Source organism: Mizuhopecten yessoensis, unplaced genomic scaffold (genome assembly GCF_002113885.1).
Source record: "Mizuhopecten yessoensis strain PY_sf001 unplaced genomic scaffold, ASM211388v2 scaffold4411, whole genome shotgun sequence".
Classification (NCBI taxonomy): Eukaryota; Metazoa; Mollusca; class Bivalvia; order Pectinida; family Pectinidae; genus Mizuhopecten; species Mizuhopecten yessoensis.
Genome location: NW_018405533.1, coordinates 966,346 through 984,385, shown reverse-complemented (window position 1 = coordinate 984,385; position 18,040 = coordinate 966,346). Strand labels below are relative to the sequence as shown.

Below are 18,040 nucleotides of genomic sequence, written 5' to 3'. Positions count from 1 at the left end.
CGAGTGCTACTTCATTGTCCTGTAATACACCCACCCCCTAATCTAAGTGGGAGATTATGGCTTACTGTAGGATAAATACTGTTAGCTTTGTTTTCAATCTTTTGTTCTAAAGAGTTTTTAGTTGAGAGATTTGTTGTTTTTTTTAAATTAAATTTTTCATTTCTAACTTTAAGGGTATGAAGTTTGTTTTATGTGCACAACTGAGAAAAGTTTGTAAAACTCTGCAGTTCAATTGCAATATTGTCAACTCATTTCAGGTCGCAAGAAAAACAAGAAAAAGAAAAAGAAGAAAAATGAGATAATTATTCCTGTTGAGGTAGATGCTGAACCGCCACATCTTTTCCCTGACGACAGTGAACCGAATGTACCCAGTGAAGTGGAGATCATGGAATTCGATGGACAGTGGCCTCCATGGCAGGGAGGTCAGTTTGGTAAACGGGGCCGACCTCCAAGACAACGGCCATTTGTACATCGGGGTGGTTGGGGTCGTGGCAACCGAGGTCGAAATGATGGTGAATTTATGAACATGCAACAGTCATTCAGAGGGCCAAATTTTTCTGGGCGTGGTTCCAGATTTCAGCGTCCACCAAATTTTAATCCTCAAGATAATGGCCCTGAGTTTATGGGATCTCCGTACCAAGATTTTGAGTCTGGCACACACAACATGGGGGGTCCACATCCCCCACCTCACAACAACATGGGAGGGCCACGCCCCCCAACTCACAACAACATGGGAGGGCCACGCCCCCCACCTCATAACAACATGGGAGGGCCAGCCCCCCCACATCACAATATGGGAGGCCCACAGTCCCAAATGAAGCAACCATTTCATCCAAATCAGGATAGGATACATGGTGGAAACAGGGGCCAACCATCCCTGTTGGGGGATGGACCAATGCAGTTTAGGATGGGGAGTAGATCATTCAGAGGGGATCACCAGTGTAGACCAGGTGAGGGTCCAGGGCACTTTGGTCCTCAGCAGGGGGAACAATTTCAGGGTTTCCATGGTGATGCGCACATGCAGCACCATGAAGATTTGTTGGGATACGAGAGTAACCCACCACCTCCACCTCCACCTCAGCAGTTTGAAGATAGAACTTGTGCATCAGAACAGAAACCTCAGCATTTACAAGGAATGCCACATGAATTCAGTCAAGGAATGCCACCTTTGCCACTAGATTTTGAATTGCCAGATTTTGCTAAACAACAAGAGCAACTCCTTCAGGAGCTGTCCAAGGCCCCAGTACCACCACCAGGGCCCTCCCAATCTTCTGTAAAACTTGATCAAGGTCCTGTTCCTGATGCCTTAGATCATATTCCTATGCCACCTCCCTTTCAACAGCTAGCTGCTCCAAAGCTGCCACCACCACAACCACCGATACCACAGCAACTAGCTTCAGTACCTCCACCACTTCCACAGACACCAGAAGTACCACAACCAACCTTTCCACAGCAACCAACCACAATGCCACCTCAGCCACCTACAGAGTTACCGTGGCAGCTAAACAAACATGCCATTCCACCATTGCAACAGTTAACTCCAATGGCACCACCTCTGTCACAGACACATCCTGTGGCACCACCTCTGTCACAGACACATCCTGTGGCACCACCTCTGCCACAGAATACTTTGGTGACACCACCACTGCAACAGTACAACTTGGTGGCACCACCTCTGCAACAGACACATCCTATGCCTGTGCCTCCACCTCCAAATGCTTCAGAGGACCTTCCTTCTCAGCCAGACGAACAGCAGGCTGCTGCAGTTCCAGTAGTTGCACCTAATGCTATCCAAACAGATTTATCAACCTCTACCAAGGAGAACTTTAATGAAACAAATCCACAACAAAGCTCAGAGGATGTTATTTCAGATTCTCCGTACACTCAAATCTTGCCGCCCATTGATCCAATAAAGTCAACTGCCATGAAATTGTTAGAAAGGTTCCAACAGAAAAAGAAAGCAGAGTCACAAACACAAGAAAAGGACAGCACTGTCGCACAAGTGAATAAAGTTTCTGTCAATTTAAGAAGTGGGCTGAGACCTGGGCAGAAGTCTAAAGTTTCCCTTACATCAGGCAGTCGTATCCAGTTTGCCCTTAAGAACAGTGCTAAAGTGACTAATCGTAACCCGTTGAAGCTGAGGCTGTCTACTGAAGACGATGAGGAGGAGGAGGATGCAAAAATCCAGGATTCAAATAAAGAGTCATCGGATACTTCAAAAGAGTCCACAACAACGCCAATTGTAAAAGAGAAATCCACAATAGCCGCGCAAAAAATTGCAGACAAAGGAATGAATCCGACTGTGTATGACATGGAACTTGAAATAGGCTCCAGGATAAAGGATACGGTTGACAGGGAAAGGGAAGGAGCTGTAGCCAATCGTAAGGAACCAAAGATGAATCAAGGGTCAAATGACAGCTGTCAAAGGTCAACATCCCCTAAATCCAGAGATTCATCATGGGGCAGTAGGTCAAGGTCAAAAGATCACAGGAGAAGGTCAAGGTCTCCAGAAGTAGATAGAAAAACTAGGAGTTCAGATTCATGGCGCAAAACCAGAGAATATTGTGGAAGGTCAAAATCACCAGAGTCAACTGACAGGAAAAGTAGATTAAGTAGACAAAGGCAATCGTCTGATGATGAGGGGTCACCCGAGTTCAGGAAAAACAAATCCAGAAGTCGTCATGAGAAATCCAGATCAAAGAGTCCTGATGCTCGGCCAGATAGTTCTGAAGGACGTAAAAGTAAGAGGACAAAAGAGTATGAAAGATCAATGTCCCCAGATTCAAGGTCAAGGAAGGATACATACAGCGGAAAATCAAAATCCAAATATGCTGGAGATTCTGTAAGTCATAGCTCTAGAGAAAAGAGTGAGGAGAGGAGAAACAAGGGCTCTTCAAGGTCAGGAGAAAGGTCACAGAGGTCATCAAGTGCCTCAGATGCAGAGGCCGAGGACTCTGTGCAGAAATCAAAAACAAAAGACCAGCCTGTGAAAGAAAATAAAGAAAGGAATAAAAGGAAGTCTGGGGATAGTAAATTTCATCTGAGAGAAGATAGTGATGATGAAATTAATTCTTCCCACAAAAATATTATTTCCAAACGCAATACAGACGGAAACACAAGTAAAATTGAGAAATCTGAGGAAATTGAGGTGCATGATGAAAGTAATTTGAACCATAAACATGTTTCTAGCAGCGGGCTTGATAAAGACTCAGCAAGGAGTAAGCGAGAAAAGTCTGAGGAAGACCAATCGATTATTAAGAAAGAAAATGATGAGATTGAGGAAAGGTCTTCAAGTCGAGAAATTTCATTAGAAAAGGAAATTGACAGTAAACGGAGTAAGAGAGGAAATTTGGAGGCAAGCAGATCACATCAGAAACACGATGACGAAAAATCATCTCATCGGAAGCATTCTCCTGACCATGATCGGGAAAGGAGGAAAAGGGGAAAATCAGAGGAAGCAATTTATCGTAAACTTGATGAAAAAGACCGTAATGATGAACGATCTCATAAACATTTATTGGATCATGAAAGAGACAGTGAGAAAGCTTATGGTAGGTCAGATGAATCTCATCGTAAACGTGATGAACATTGGCCAGTTAAGAAGGATTCACAGAGCGTGGAAGGAAAGAAAAAGGAGAAAGGCCGTAAAAGGTCGCCTGATGTTGAAGAACCAAGGCGAAGAAGGTCCAGGAGATTTCATACCTCTCCAGAACACAAAGAATCTCATAGAAAATCACGCTGGAGTCAGGAACAGGAAAATGAACAGAAGGAAGATGACGATTCTGTGAAAATAAATCCTTTAGTTTCCTATGATTCTCCAAGTAAGGAAGTCACACCGTTAGTATCCTACGATTCACCAATGAAGGAAGTTGTACCATCAGTTTCCTTTGATTCTCCATTAAAGGGAAGTGTGCCGTCAGTTTCCTACGATTCGCCAAAGACTGAATCACCAGTTCCTAGTAGTATTGTGACATTACGACCTCTAGTTCAGTATGACTCCGAAGATGATTCTGATATGGACAGTGACACAAAAGTTGCCAAGGCTTCCAATGAAAATGAGACTAAGAAAACATTACATCAGTCACAAGCGACTGAAATAATCGATTCTGGAATTAATGAGCAGACCTCGGGTCACGCTGTGGACATTATACGAAGTGTTGGGGACAATAACATCTGTCGTGTTACTGACGTTACGGACTCGACAAGTCAATTAACAAGTGCAATCTCAGGGGAAGCAACTGCTTTGAACATAGACAAAACATTGCCTGTTGATGATGTGACCGGGACAGCTGATGTGGAGAAGGGAATTACAGATATAAAAGAATCAGAAAAAGATCAGGACATTCTTCCAAATGTGAGTAACAAAATAATACAGGAATATGAGGACTTTGAAAAGTTTTTGAATGAAACATCCCTCGATACAAAAACAGAGCAGACTGCTGATTCAGAGTCTTTGGGGATAAGGAAAGATTCGACTCTTACAATAGTGGAAAACACAACTACTGAAGATAAATCCTGCAAATCTGCTGATGAATCGGAGACTCCTGCAGCAAATGACTCCAAAGTTAAAGATGAGTTAGAACTGGATTTGAAAGAAATTTCTGACAGTAGAGATAAAGATATTACTGCAGTTATTACCCAAGACATGGTAACTTCTGAAATGTCTTTAAAGAAATCACAGGATGCTCCCTCTGACTCCCTTGAAGAAGAATCAGGGCGAAGGTCATTGAGGTCACGAAGGTCATACACATCAGAATCTCAGGAAAGTAGTCCCAGGGAAAGTAGACGATCAAAAAGAATGTCAAAGGATGAGAAAGCCTCAAATGAAGCTGTAACTCCAGATGCTGGCAGGATGACACGATCTAGGAGATTAAGAAGTCGGGATGAAAGTGATGCTCCTGAGGATCAGGGTACAGACAAAAAAATAATTGAGAATTCAGAGGATGGAAGTATGGGGAGGAGGAAAACGCGCTCACAACGCTCTGTAGATGATTCCAGGGATAGCAGTAGAGAAACTAGATCATCAAAACGAAGTCGACGGCATAGAAATCGTTCAGGATCGTCATCAGATCATGAAAAGGAAGATAGAAATTTGAAATTCCCTAAGGAAATTGATAAAAAGCTTTCAAGTCCTATCTCAGTTGATCTCTCAAGTATCGCTCTACCAGGAGAAGGGATAAAAATCCGTATATTTAGTGACTTTCATAGTCCAGATAGAAAGGGAGATAAACCATTTGAAAAACAGGCAGAACTAAACGAATGTGAGGTAAAAGTTACGCCACCAGCGGTTGTTGACTTGGCGTCCATCGTCCTTCCACCGGAACCACCTAAAATTCTGGAGGCTGTAAAGCCAATGTTTACAGAACAACCATCAGCTGAAGCCATGGAAACAGAGAGCCCATCTCAGTCAGATGTGACGATAGACAAACCAGCCTCGTCCGAGGCCACAAAGCTCGAGGATAAGAACATCAAATTTGTTGGAGTTAAAAACGAAAAACTACGAGCTGCAATGGAAAAACTTCAAGCAGAAAAGAATGCTAGTAATATTGAAGGGAAAGATGTCAGCTCTGTGAAAATTGAGGAGGACAGTAAGGAACAAACGGGGAAAATAAGTTTGAGCTTTGGACGCAGATTGACAAGAGGCAGGGTTTTAAAGACACCTTCTGCACTGACAGATGATGTTGATTCTGAAACAAGACAGCCAATTAAATTTGGTATTCCGAAAGTTATAGTACCACTCAAAACAGGACCAACATGGGAAGAGGATGAAAGCAAAGTGAACTCTAAAGGGCAAAACAGTGACTCTGTTGCTAAGTGTGATCCTGTGGTGCCTAAAAGTGACTTGCTTATGAAGTGTGACCTTGTTGTGCCCACAACCGACTGCCACGTCCAGTTGGAACAGATCAAGCCAAAGAGCAACTCTTTTGTTAACTGTGATGATGAAAGTACGGTAGTGCCAGCCGATGAAAGCGAAACGAAAAAGACAGGCATTCAAATTGAGGTTAAGGGCATCAGAACAAGGTCAAAGGTCAAGGATTTACCAGAAACGGACATTACTAGTAAACCTGATCCGATTGTTCGCCAGCACACCTGGAGAAAATCCACAATGAGTCAAATGGAAACTGAGGATGCTTCAAGTGATATAAGTAGTACAGGAGGTGATGTAAATACAGGGAATGATTTTAAAACATCAGTAGTTGTATTGCCTACGTCAGATGGCGACACTAGAACGTCCCATATTGAGGAAGGATCACTTGTGAATGTTAAAGAAAAAACTGGCCCAGACTCAACTGATGAAGTGCCGATGTTAGCAGTTTCTAATCGGGTCAAGTCGGATTTTACCTCAGAATCAGCACAAAAGCCCTCGATTACACTTCCTGAAGGGCAGGATTCCACCGAGAACCACACACAGGTAGATGAGGAGATCTCCTTCAAAAATATTGTGATGCCAGATTCCTCTATAGCTCCGCCAAAGACAGATATAGACAAAGGAACAAATTACGAAAATGAGGACATGGATTTAGATGATGATAGTGAGATGGAATTGGAGCCTCAACTTGAAGTTTCATCCATGTCGGAAGAAAAATGTGACAAAGTTTTGACTGGGGAGGATATTGTGAACAAAATGGCTGAGGAAAAGTTAGATAAGTCTAGTCATACTGAAAAGTTGGGAGTCATGAAAGACAGCGCTATATATACGGAAAGTGAAAGTAGGTTATCAAGTGTTAGTAGTGTTCGAGACATTGCATTACCTGGTGAAGAAAGTAAAAAACATATAGAAAGTGAAAGTAGGGCATCAAGTGTTAGTAGTGTGAGGAACATTGCATTACCTAGTGAAGAATGTATAACACATATAGAAAGTGAAAGTAGGGCATTGTTTGCTGACAAAACAAGAGACACTGTGTGTGTTGGCATGGATGCTGTGAACACTTCAAACTCTGTAAGTTCTGAAACAAAGGTTACATCTACACCGTCACGAACTATTGATGTACCTGCAAGCTCTGGTGAGGATTCAAAAGCCACAGAAGAAAAAAAGGTGGAAACAGTGTCTATAAAACCTTTTACGATCGGACGCAAGCCTGAGAAAATCATAGTGAACATTAAAACAATGATAGAAAGTCCTGTAAAAGATGCAACCGACACACCAAAACTAAACAATGAGAATTTGCTCTTAGGTACTGGACAAAATATAAATGTGACCCAGACTGTTCCATCTCTTGGCGAGAGGACAATATCAAAAACAATTTCAACAGGTGATAAACAGATCCCCAAAACAACTTCAACTGGTTCACATTTTCAGGAGGGTTCTGAAAGTACTACTGCTGTCGGTAGAAAGTCAGGGGAGGTAACTTTTTTGACCAGCTGTGATGAGGAAGCTAATCCACAATCAATCATCAGTAGCCCGGGTGGCTTCCCGATGGAGATTATATCTGAAGACGCTATCAAGATGAAAAAGTTCTCTTTCATTGGTCGGGAACTTATCACACAAATGGAACCAAAATTGTCAAGAACATTGGAAGCAGATTCTGTTTCTGGCATACAGAAGGACCCTTGTGTGCTAGAACTCGCCAACTGTGCACAAAGTGAAAAAGAGGATACGTCTAAAACAATGAGTGGTGCTCTCCTTACCGACAAAGTTCTGTGTAACATACCATTACCGGATGTGGAATTACCAGCATTGGAGAAAGAAAAGAAAGATAACATGGAGGAAGGAGAGATTCTGTCCGAGTCGGAAGGAGATAAACATCCCGAGGAGAAAGTCAGCGAAAGTGGCAACAGAGAGCATGGCATTGGCACAGTTATCACACGATTCAGTGAGGAACCTGCTAACAAAATCCAGGTAATTTGTGCCACTGACAAACCGACCAAGCCGAGATCACGCTGGTCGGCTATCGAGACCGTGGTCAGCAGTGTTCCTGTGCCAGATGTTGTACCAGCTGCTGAGGAATTAAAAATAGCAGAGGAAAATGTAGCACTGAAAGCAGCTTCGAAACCTACTGTTATGGGTAATAGTAACCAGTCCGTTGTGGAAGGGACAACCTGGAGTCGGAAATCGAGTCAGGAGAAGCAAAACACATCGGTGTATGATCACAACATGTCTGACTATAATGACGGGGACTATAACCAGTACAAGTCGAGCAATGATCAATTTGAAGATGGGTTTTCTGATCAGTACACTAGCAGAGGGGAAAAGGAGCTCTTTAAGCAGGAGCGTGATCGCTTTGACGAGGCCGAGATAAGTCAGCTTGAAGGTGGTGAGAAGGAACAGGGATGGTACGAGGAGAGAACCTGGGACAACGAACGTTACAATGATAGAGATCGATCCAGGTTTGATAAAAGAAAGAAACATTCGAGGGACTATGATGAGTATGATCAAGATCGGGAAAGATTCGACAAACGTGGTAACAATCGAAGTGCAGATCGCGATCGAACTCCTGAAAGAAGAAGGGACAGAAACAGAATGAGAGACCGGGATCGTACCCCTGAAAAAAGTAGGGACCGACGTGACAGAACACCTGATCGAAACAAAGACAGAGATCGTAGCTCAGATCACAGAAAAGCACACAGTAGAGATAGGAGTCGGGACAGAGATAGAAATAGACGACAAAGGGAACGAGATGATCGCCATCACAGGAGAAGGAGCAAGCATAGTCGGGACCGTAGTCGTGAGCGTAGTAGGGATCGTGGACGAGACCACAGTCGAGATCGCACACGTGACCAAAGTCGAGATCGCACACGTGACAGAAGTAGAGAAGTAAGTCGTGATAGGGATAAGCGGAGCCATAGAGACGAGAACGATAGATCCATCAAACGTCAATCAGACCGAGATCGGGAAAAGGAGAAAGATAGAGATCGTGATGAGAAATCCTCTAAAGACAAACAGTCTGACAAGACAGACAGTTCTTGGTTAGAATTTGAGTCCAAATTGACAGGAAAAGACGGTACCAAAAAAATGTCTGCAATACCTACATCTAATCAATCATCAGACTATGTACAAAGTATGTACAATGTTTTCTTCCAGAAAACATCTTCCTGCTCTTCCACAGGCACCACCATCTCACATGCAAACGCAGCAGAGTATTATCAAAATTACCCAGACTATCAGCAGCATGGGGCAGTTGCTGGGAGCATGGTTGAGGGGATGTACCCACCAACGGGGAATCAAGCAACCACCATGCACCAGGTGCCACCCCAACCGGCTGAGATGTCCATGTTTGGAAGTCAGTACCAGCAAACTCCGACGCAGGCACCCCTTCCAAACCAGCTTGGCTTCCAGCAATTCCCTGGTCAGGTTCCTCTCTCGGGACCCACTCCCCAGGGACTCCTACCCCAAAGAATTCCTGGTCAAGGGGTAGCTGGTCAAGGACCTACACCCCAGGGGATAGCTGGTCAAGGACCTCCACCCCAGGGGATCCCTGGTCAAGGACTCCCACCCGGACATCCAGGACTCCAACCAGGACAATCAACTGGACTTCAGGGGCAGATTGTTCCAGCACATGGTTTGCACAACCAGGCACCCCCAGCCTTACAGCCACAGTCTGTTGATATGGGTCTAAACATGGCCCCTCATATGCACGGACAGTTAAATCCATCGACCTTGATACAGCAAACTCAAGGTCACTCTGCCCTGCCCCTACAACCTGTTATTGGGAACCCTCCATATATGGATCCTCAGCAGCGTATGTATGGCTCACAGACAGCTGCGTACCCACCAAAGGGTCTGCCCTCTGCAAACCCAGTACCACCGTCACTAGGTTCTCGGGGGCAAGCACCTATACAGAGACTATACCCAGAGGAGGTGGCTCCCCCTACAGGCATAGCCAACATTCCTGATTCAAGGTACAAAACCATGTCTCCTTCTACCTCGTCATTTAATCAAACCCCACCAAACACTGCACATCATCATATTCCCACACAGGAAACCCAAATGCCACCGTTACAGAGAATGTTTGGCAAAAAGATCCAGGTATCATCTTCGTTTGAGAATTCTGAACCAAAACCAGTTGTGTCTTCGACAGCGAAGATGCTACCAGCACCATTCCCGAAGGCTCTACGAGACCAGACCCTCCTGAAGGAGGTTCCAGAACCAACAGCCTCCTCTACCACATCATCTATGCCCCATAAAAAGTTTGGGAAGTCATCATCACCAAGATCTCACCTGTTTTCTAAAATGTCATTGCCAGAAGATGTCACACAGGTCCCCACTTCATCGGAGGAGAAGGTTTCTGAGGTAGCAGTGTCGCCCAGTGGGAGTACACCACCCCCGCCGTCGTCATCACCAGCACTACCAACCTCCAGTGTCGGTGATTTCCCAGCATCAATCAATGTACCGCATGGAGTTCCGATAAAACTTGGCATCAAACAAGAGCTTCAGGCTCGTAAAGAGATGGAACAGGCAATGACTTCTCCTCCGGCATCCAGCCGTCCGTTCAAGGTCAAGTCAAGGTGGCTGCGGTTCAGTGAACTTGAGAGCCCATTGCCACCACCGTCTCCACCAGGAGATTCCAATCTTCCAACATCTACCTCATCAGAGGGGTCTAGTCAGAAAACAGAACATACAAGTGATGGTCAGCTAAGTGAAGGAAGGGAGACAACTCCATCTAAACAAAACACAGAAGTGAAGAAAGAAAGGTATGATGCTTGGGATCCCTCTTCAGATCTCGTCATTTCACCTACAGTTAATTTAAAGGGTGACAAACCCAGCAGGAAGGAGGGCAAAAGGAAGGAAAAAGAGAAAGAGAAGGATAAGCCAGTTCCTCCACCAGTTCCAGTGGAAGAGGTTGAAATCAAGGAGGAGAAGAAAGAGGAGGAAGAGGAGATGGTTGATGAGAACAAACCTCCACACTTTGACCGTATTGAGGACAACATCTACCTGGGTGAAAGGTAATATTTCTATATACAAAGTAAGATAAAACCATGAAACTTTTACGGTGATAAATGAGCCCCAGATAACAATGTAAATGATCGAGTCCAGCTCACCCATTGTTAATAAATCTCTTCTCATGGTAAAACACAGACTACAGATCAATTAAGGAGGAACTCCGTAAAATTTACTTTATTACAGTTTTTTGTTGGTGTTTAGCTGAGATTTGAGTATTTCTGTATACAGAGAAACATTTGCTACAGTTAAATTTTCACCTATTTTGCTCTCCGTAATGAGGGCGGATGTTAGTAAACAACACAAAGTAATTAAATGTGAAGGGGGGAAAATAAAACTGGACAAATGTGGATTTTACCGTCAAAACGTGAACATTTGATCAGGTAAAAATTTCCCTGTATATGGTATTCTTTGTATTGTATACTATATATTTGTCAGTCGGTGAGCTTTGCCAACTCTGCTATGTTATGTGATATTAGGAAGAAGTCTAAGAAGATGAAGGAGGTACGGCGAATGCTGTGTGACTGTACAGCGACACAAGAGGACCGGGAGATGGGACTTGTCGCATGTGGAGAAGACTGCCTCAACCGTATGCTCTACATAGAATGGTGAGTACAAAGAGTCCATACCCTGCAAGTCTGGCAGAGTGAGTCATACACAGTAGCGAGTAGCACACAGAGTGAGTCATACACACAGTGATAAGTAGTACAGCCAGTCACAAAGCCACAAGTCACACACAACGAGTCATACACAGGGTTGAGTAGCACACAGAGTGCTGTGTCATACACAGTAGCAAGTAGCACACAGAGTGAGTCATACACAGTAGCGAGTAACACACAGAGTGCGGAGTCATACAGAGTTGAGTCACACACACAGTGATAAGTAGTACAGCTAGTCACAAAGCCACAAGTCACACACAATGAGTCATACACAGTAGCGAGTAGCACACAGAGTGAGTCATATACAGTAGCGAGAAGCACACAGAGGGAGTCATATACAGTAGCGAGTAGCACACAGAGTGTTGTGTCATCCACAGTAGCGAGTAGCACACAGAGTGAGTCACACCCACATCGATAAGTAGTACAGCCAGTCACAAAGCCACAACTCACACACAACGAGTCATACAAAGTAGCGAGTAGCACACAGAGAGAGTCATATACAGTAGCGAGTAGCACACAGAGAGAGTCATATACAGTAGCGAGTAGCACACAGAGAGAGTCATATACAGTAGCGAGTAGCACACAGAGTGTCGTGTCATTCACAGTAGCGAGTAGCACACAGAGTGAGTCATATACAGTAGCGAGTAGCACACAGAGTGTTGTGTCATTCACAGTAGCGAGTAGCACACAGAGTGAGTCACACACACATCGATAAGTAGTACAGCCAGTCACAAAGCCACAAGTCACACACAACGAGTCATATACAGTAGCGAGTAGCATACAGAGTGTTGTGTCATACACAGTAGCTAGTAGCACACAGAGTGAGTCATACACAGTAGCGAGTAGCACACAGAGGGAGTCATACACAGTAGCGAGTAGCACACAGAGTGAGGCATATACAGTAGCGAGTAGCACACAGAGTGAGTCATATACAGTAGAGAGTAGCATAGAGAGTGTTGTGTCATACACAGTAGCGAGTAGCACACAGAGTGAGTCATACACAGTAGCGAGTAGCACACAGAGTGCTGAGTCATAAACAGTAGCGAGTAGCACACAGAGTGTTGTGTCATACAGAGTTGAGTCACACACACAGTGATAAGTAGCACAGCCAGTCACAAAGCCACAAGTCACACACAACGAGTCATACACAGGGTTGAGAGTCAATGTTGAGTCATAGAGTGTCTTGCACAATGTGCCTTGCATAAAGGGATTAGTCGTACAACATCGTTCAAATGATAGCGAGTCACAAAAACGGTGACAAATCACACGGATAGTCACAAAACCACAAGCTGAACACATTGAGATGTGCATAGTGAGTCAAATGAGGGGTGGTGACTCGCATACATTGTTGAGTCACAATGATTCATACATAATATGATGAGGCGTACATAGCGAGTCATAAATACTTAAAAGGTGGTGAATCGCAAACGGAGTGGTGAATCGCTTTGAGCCATACAGTTGTGTGACAAACATGTACAGCCTCTACATGGACTGGATTGTGTTCAGGCTGCATTGTGATATTATATTCTCTTATGTTAACATGACAGATCTGGGAGGGAGGGAGGGGGGAGTGTAAGAAATGTCTATCTTACACCCCATTTCAAGTATGTAACATTACAATAGGATTTAATAGGTAAAAGGATGGACGCAGGCAAATTACTGCCTCTATATCCATATAAGTGATAAAATACATATAATTCATGAACATTCAATTTTAACAAACATGTAAAAACTTATAAATTTGCCAAGTGATCATATTTCATATCTATATTTTTCCAGTAATCATCTAATTTGACCTCGAATACTATAATTGTAGTTGAGTCTATAACTGTCTGTGGGAAACTGTTCAATATTCTTACTGTCCTAAATTTGAAACTGAATTTTCTGAAATCTAAATTAGAATGGTTTATCTTTAATTTTTGTGAATTACAAGAAGTTCTTGACGTCATGAAATCAGGAATACTTTGATGATGTGATATGGAAACTGACACCTCATTGTTGTTTCTGAGCTAATTATTTTGGTTGGAAAGAAAAAATGAATACTTCGTAATGCCCAGGATTGTATTCCAGCTTCATATTTTCAAATTGGTGCAAAATTTTAGGCAAGCCTTGGGTTTCACCAAATTGAAAACCCCTTTGTTGGAATTTCCCGGTTTTACACCTTGTAAGGGTCTTATAATCACTGCTAACTTATGTAACTGTTTTTAGTGGATCCCGCTGCCAGTGTGGGGAGTACTGTACCAACAAGAGGATCCAGAAGGTAAGACCTAGGGCCTGTTCGTTTATGCAGAACATTCGGTTTGTCCGTCTTTGAATGTAACATAATTTCTGGGTATAAATCCTGGCGAACCTGCAAATGTTTATGCAGGCCTTGCAAGGCTTTATCAAGGCTTGCCTGAAAACAGCATCAGATTACTAGGTCCGACTATATTTAATAAATGAACAACTTTGGTCCAACCGGTTCAACCGTTTAAAAGAAAATGGCCCAAGCTTCATTCTTCCCAGCGGTCACTTTCAACAGATTTTATGGATAAATATTATTTCTGAAACTATGCCCTGCAAACTATCTTTCTATTCCATTGATTTATATGCTATAAATACCAGTAGTAAACATATGATAGATAGTAAACATGTTTATATACTGTGCATTTAACAAATCTACGAAGAAAGACAATGTTACAATTGAATACATCACAAAGTAACCAGCTATCCACCTGAAAATACTGAGCATATTTCCAACAGAGATTTCAGTGTGTTTATTTGGAGGTAAAGCGGCGTAAACATTGAATGATAGAAATTATCTGCTAAGTCTTATGTGTAACACTTGATATGATTGTTACTCTGCAAATATATTTTCCACTATTTTCAAAAAAATGGCATTTAGTTCAGAAAGTCGTGTTAACTCCTGGTACAGTGTGAAGTTGTATGTATACATTTTGATGTGAAGTAAAAGTTAAAATTTTACTAGGTTAGTTTTGGTAACTACGTTCATGATTTGTTTGCTTGATGATTTCAGAAGCAGTATTCTGACGTGGAACCTTTCAGGACGTCCTGGAAAGGATTTGGCCTGAAAACAAACGAAGAACTTGTACCGTACGTATGGATTTCACTTATAAGTTGACTTCAAATTTTTAAATGCAGGCCTGTCAACGTTCAGAGGGGTCAATGAATTAATAATTCTAGTTTTCTTACATAAATGAGTTCTGGTCTTCAAAATATACTCGCTATCATTGTATGCACACTGTACTATCATTGTATGCACACTGTACTATCATTGTATGCACACTGTACTTTTGAATCTCAGAGTACAGTTGTATCTTAGATTTCTATATTTTGGAAAATTCTGTGACAGAAAAACAATTGAACGACAATTTTTCGCACTTTTCGCCAATCGCAATGAGGGCGAATTGATCATAACAGTGAATGTAAGTAAACAGCACACCTATATAGTTATAGCATTTTAAGGGCGAAATTAACACCAGGTGAATATAGATTTTACCAGTGAAGGATGAATTGACTGGGCCAAAGTTTCCTGTTATACAGTAGTGGGTTTTATCTATTTGTATGTGGTATGTTTAAAGTTACAGCTGTTCTTGTACTGGTAGTTTTGACCACTGGTCTTTTTCCCTTTGCAGTGGTCAGTTTGTGATGGAGTATGTGGGAGAAGTGCTGGACTATCGTCAGTTCAAGAGTCGCACCAAACAGTACGCCAAGTCAGGACAGCAGCACTACTACTTCATGGCCCTGAACGCAGACGAGGTCATTGACGCCACAACGCGTGGAAATATCTCCCGCTTCATCAATCACAGCTGTGATCCAAACTGTGAAACACAGAAGGTATATTTTTTCTAAGATAAGATGTCGGCGTAATCGAATAGAATTAATCAATATTGTGTAAGAGACTTAATTATGAATTATAATTAATAGAGTTGGAATTTTAAGTTCACCTGACCCAAAGTGCTTCTGATCTTACATGATGACCCAAAGTCAATCTGTTGCCAGCATTTCCTTTTAATGATTTCTTCTATGGAAGCTTAGGTCTAGAATCACGAAAGTTGATCCGGTTTATTACAATACATGATGACAAGTTATTTGTTAGAGTTCAAGGTCACAGGGATCAAAATTGTTAAAAGCTTCAAGGGACTCCTGCAGAACTGTGATGCTTAGAGTCATGCTATTCATCCCCTGGCTTATTTGAGTGAAGTATTATCAATTTTATTCAATTGAGTGATATTGACCCACACTCAAGTTCTGAAAAATTAAGTATGACAGAAAGAAAAAGATGAGAAATTTAAGCTGTTGGACATCTTGTATCGTTGTGTGACATCTGACCCTTCTATGACTCACACAGTGGACAGTGAACGGTGCTGTAAGGGTCGGGTTCTTCGCACGGAAATATATTGAGGGTGACACGGAGCTGACCTTCGACTACCAGTTTGAGCTTTATGGGTAAGTCCTATTGAATCCTTCAACATACTATTCTAGAATGGGAACCTCAACACATTATAAAGATATTCCAGTTCAAAATTGACATTTACATTTGCCTGGGTTGGTTTATTCATTACTACCTAACATGATTTTCAATTCGTGTTTTTGAAAACTGTTATGTGATCGACCTTACCAGTTTTCCTAATGTAAACTCTTCACACTAAAAAACGGGAAAAACCCAGTTTATACTAAAGTTGTAGTAATTTCAATTATGATATTTTTAGTATGTGGATGTTTTACTGAATTTGTCTTGATATATGAAGGTTGTGTTGTATCAGAGTTTGGTATTGAGGATTTACACACTTGACAGGAGTATTTGTCAAGAGAAACTTCAATGTTTGTGTGAAGGTGTCTATAGGAAAGAATTGGTAGGAAAGCTATTTGTAAAATGAAACTCAATGGTTTGTAGGAAAGAGGCACAGAAGTGTTTCTGTGGTACTGAAAAATGTAGAGGATTTATTGGATCTACAAAGAACACTCCAGCAACCAAGGGACGCAAACGGGTAGAGGAGGAGGAGGAGGAAGTAGAGGAAGTAGAAGAAGAAGAGAAGAAGACCAAGCAGGAACTCTTCGAGGATGAGGTAAGAACGTTATACTAACTTTATCTCCTTAATAAAAAAATAAACACATTCGGGAAAACTTCTTTCCAGCTGTAAAAAGGATTTCTCCAGTAGCCTGCTTCATTAATTTGACAAAATTGATGATCAAACATACAATAGGTATGAAATGAAAATTATACTGAAAATTCTGGGGCCTGTTCCTTTATGAGGAACAACTGGTTTGTCTGTAATATAACATTTTCAGATATAAATCCTGGCAGACCTGCAAATGTTTATACATGCCTTGGCAAGTCTTTGTAAAGGCTCGCCTGAAAGCAGCATCAGATTACTGGGTCCGACCTTATTTCATAAATAGAAGTTACACAACGAGAGGTTGTTGAATATGGAATTTATTTCACTCGAGTTAGTTAATTTTCAAAAGTTACAAAAGACACGAGCTTTAGCGAGTGTCTTTCTGTAACTTTTGAAAATTAACTAACGAGAGTGAAATAAATACCATACTCAACAACCACGAGTCGTGTGATCTGTTTCTACCACAATCTCATGATCAGTCGGAAATAACATACACACATGTGTTTGTTGACAAGGCTGGCGTAGTGATATGACCCATATGTAAAAAGTCACTCATTAATATTCAAAAATGACCTCTTTTTTTTTACAAATTTAATAATTGTCAAAATTAATGTTTTGGCAACAACGTTATGAAAAAATATAATGGATGAACGACTTAAAATATTGAGAGTAGCAATATTGCATTTATTTATATAAATTAACCACGGACTATATGCGCGTAAGCATATTGTACGAAGTCTGCCTCCCGCCAAGTGATGAAGACAAACTTATTACTGTCAATTTCTAAGACCATAGGCCTACGTTTTTTCGTGACGGTTCTATTGTTGACGTTTATAGTGAAAGTTCAGCCATATAGTCAGACCGTCCAAATAGCGATAGCGTGATGTTGGGAGAACGAAATATTTCCCGACATTGTGAAAGATCTTGTTTTGGTTTCACGACCTGGACATGCGACGGTGTAACGTCGAAACGATATCGAGCGTCTGTAGCAATTTTGCCTGAAACTATAGCGATCAAATCTTTAAGTATCATCTTCTTTTAATATTGCCTTAATAACCCCCTTTTCCGCATAACCACACAAAGTCACCAACATTTGTCGGATGTTGACAGCAGACGACGTAAACAAAACAGCAGGTGGCAAAAAGCGCGTGGAAAGTCGTCCCGGTCAAAGTTCATTTTCTCGACCAATCAAAACTCTTGAAAGTCATATANCGGATGTTGACAGCAGACGACGTAAACAAAACAGCAGGTGGCAAAAAGCGCGTGGAAAGTCGTCCCGGTCAAAGTTCATTTTCTCGACCAATCAAAACTCTTGAAGGTCATATACCACGTGTGGTATATAACTCATATCTATCTAACAGTCTGCGTGTTTATACAATGAT

General features: G+C 42.1%; 1 protein-coding gene across 3 annotated transcripts in view; it reads left to right on the top strand.

Moving 5' to 3' along the window:
* LOC110448982 overlaps nucleotides 1–18,040 on the top strand; it is a 75,987-nt gene that overhangs the window by 36,415 nt on the left and 21,532 nt on the right. For all 3 annotated transcript variants that reach the window (XM_021495545.1, XM_021495543.1, XM_021495544.1), the window contains 7 exons: nucleotides 258–10,884; nucleotides 11,359–11,487; nucleotides 13,747–13,798; nucleotides 14,555–14,631; nucleotides 15,174–15,375; nucleotides 15,890–15,987; nucleotides 16,436–16,607. In XM_021495545.1, the coding sequence (XP_021351220.1) occupies nucleotides 258–10,884; nucleotides 11,359–11,487; nucleotides 13,747–13,798; nucleotides 14,555–14,631; nucleotides 15,174–15,375; nucleotides 15,890–15,987; nucleotides 16,436–16,607 (11,357 nt within the window). The remainder of the gene's footprint in view (nucleotides 1–257; nucleotides 10,885–11,358; nucleotides 11,488–13,746; nucleotides 13,799–14,554; nucleotides 14,632–15,173; nucleotides 15,376–15,889; nucleotides 15,988–16,435; nucleotides 16,608–18,040) is intronic.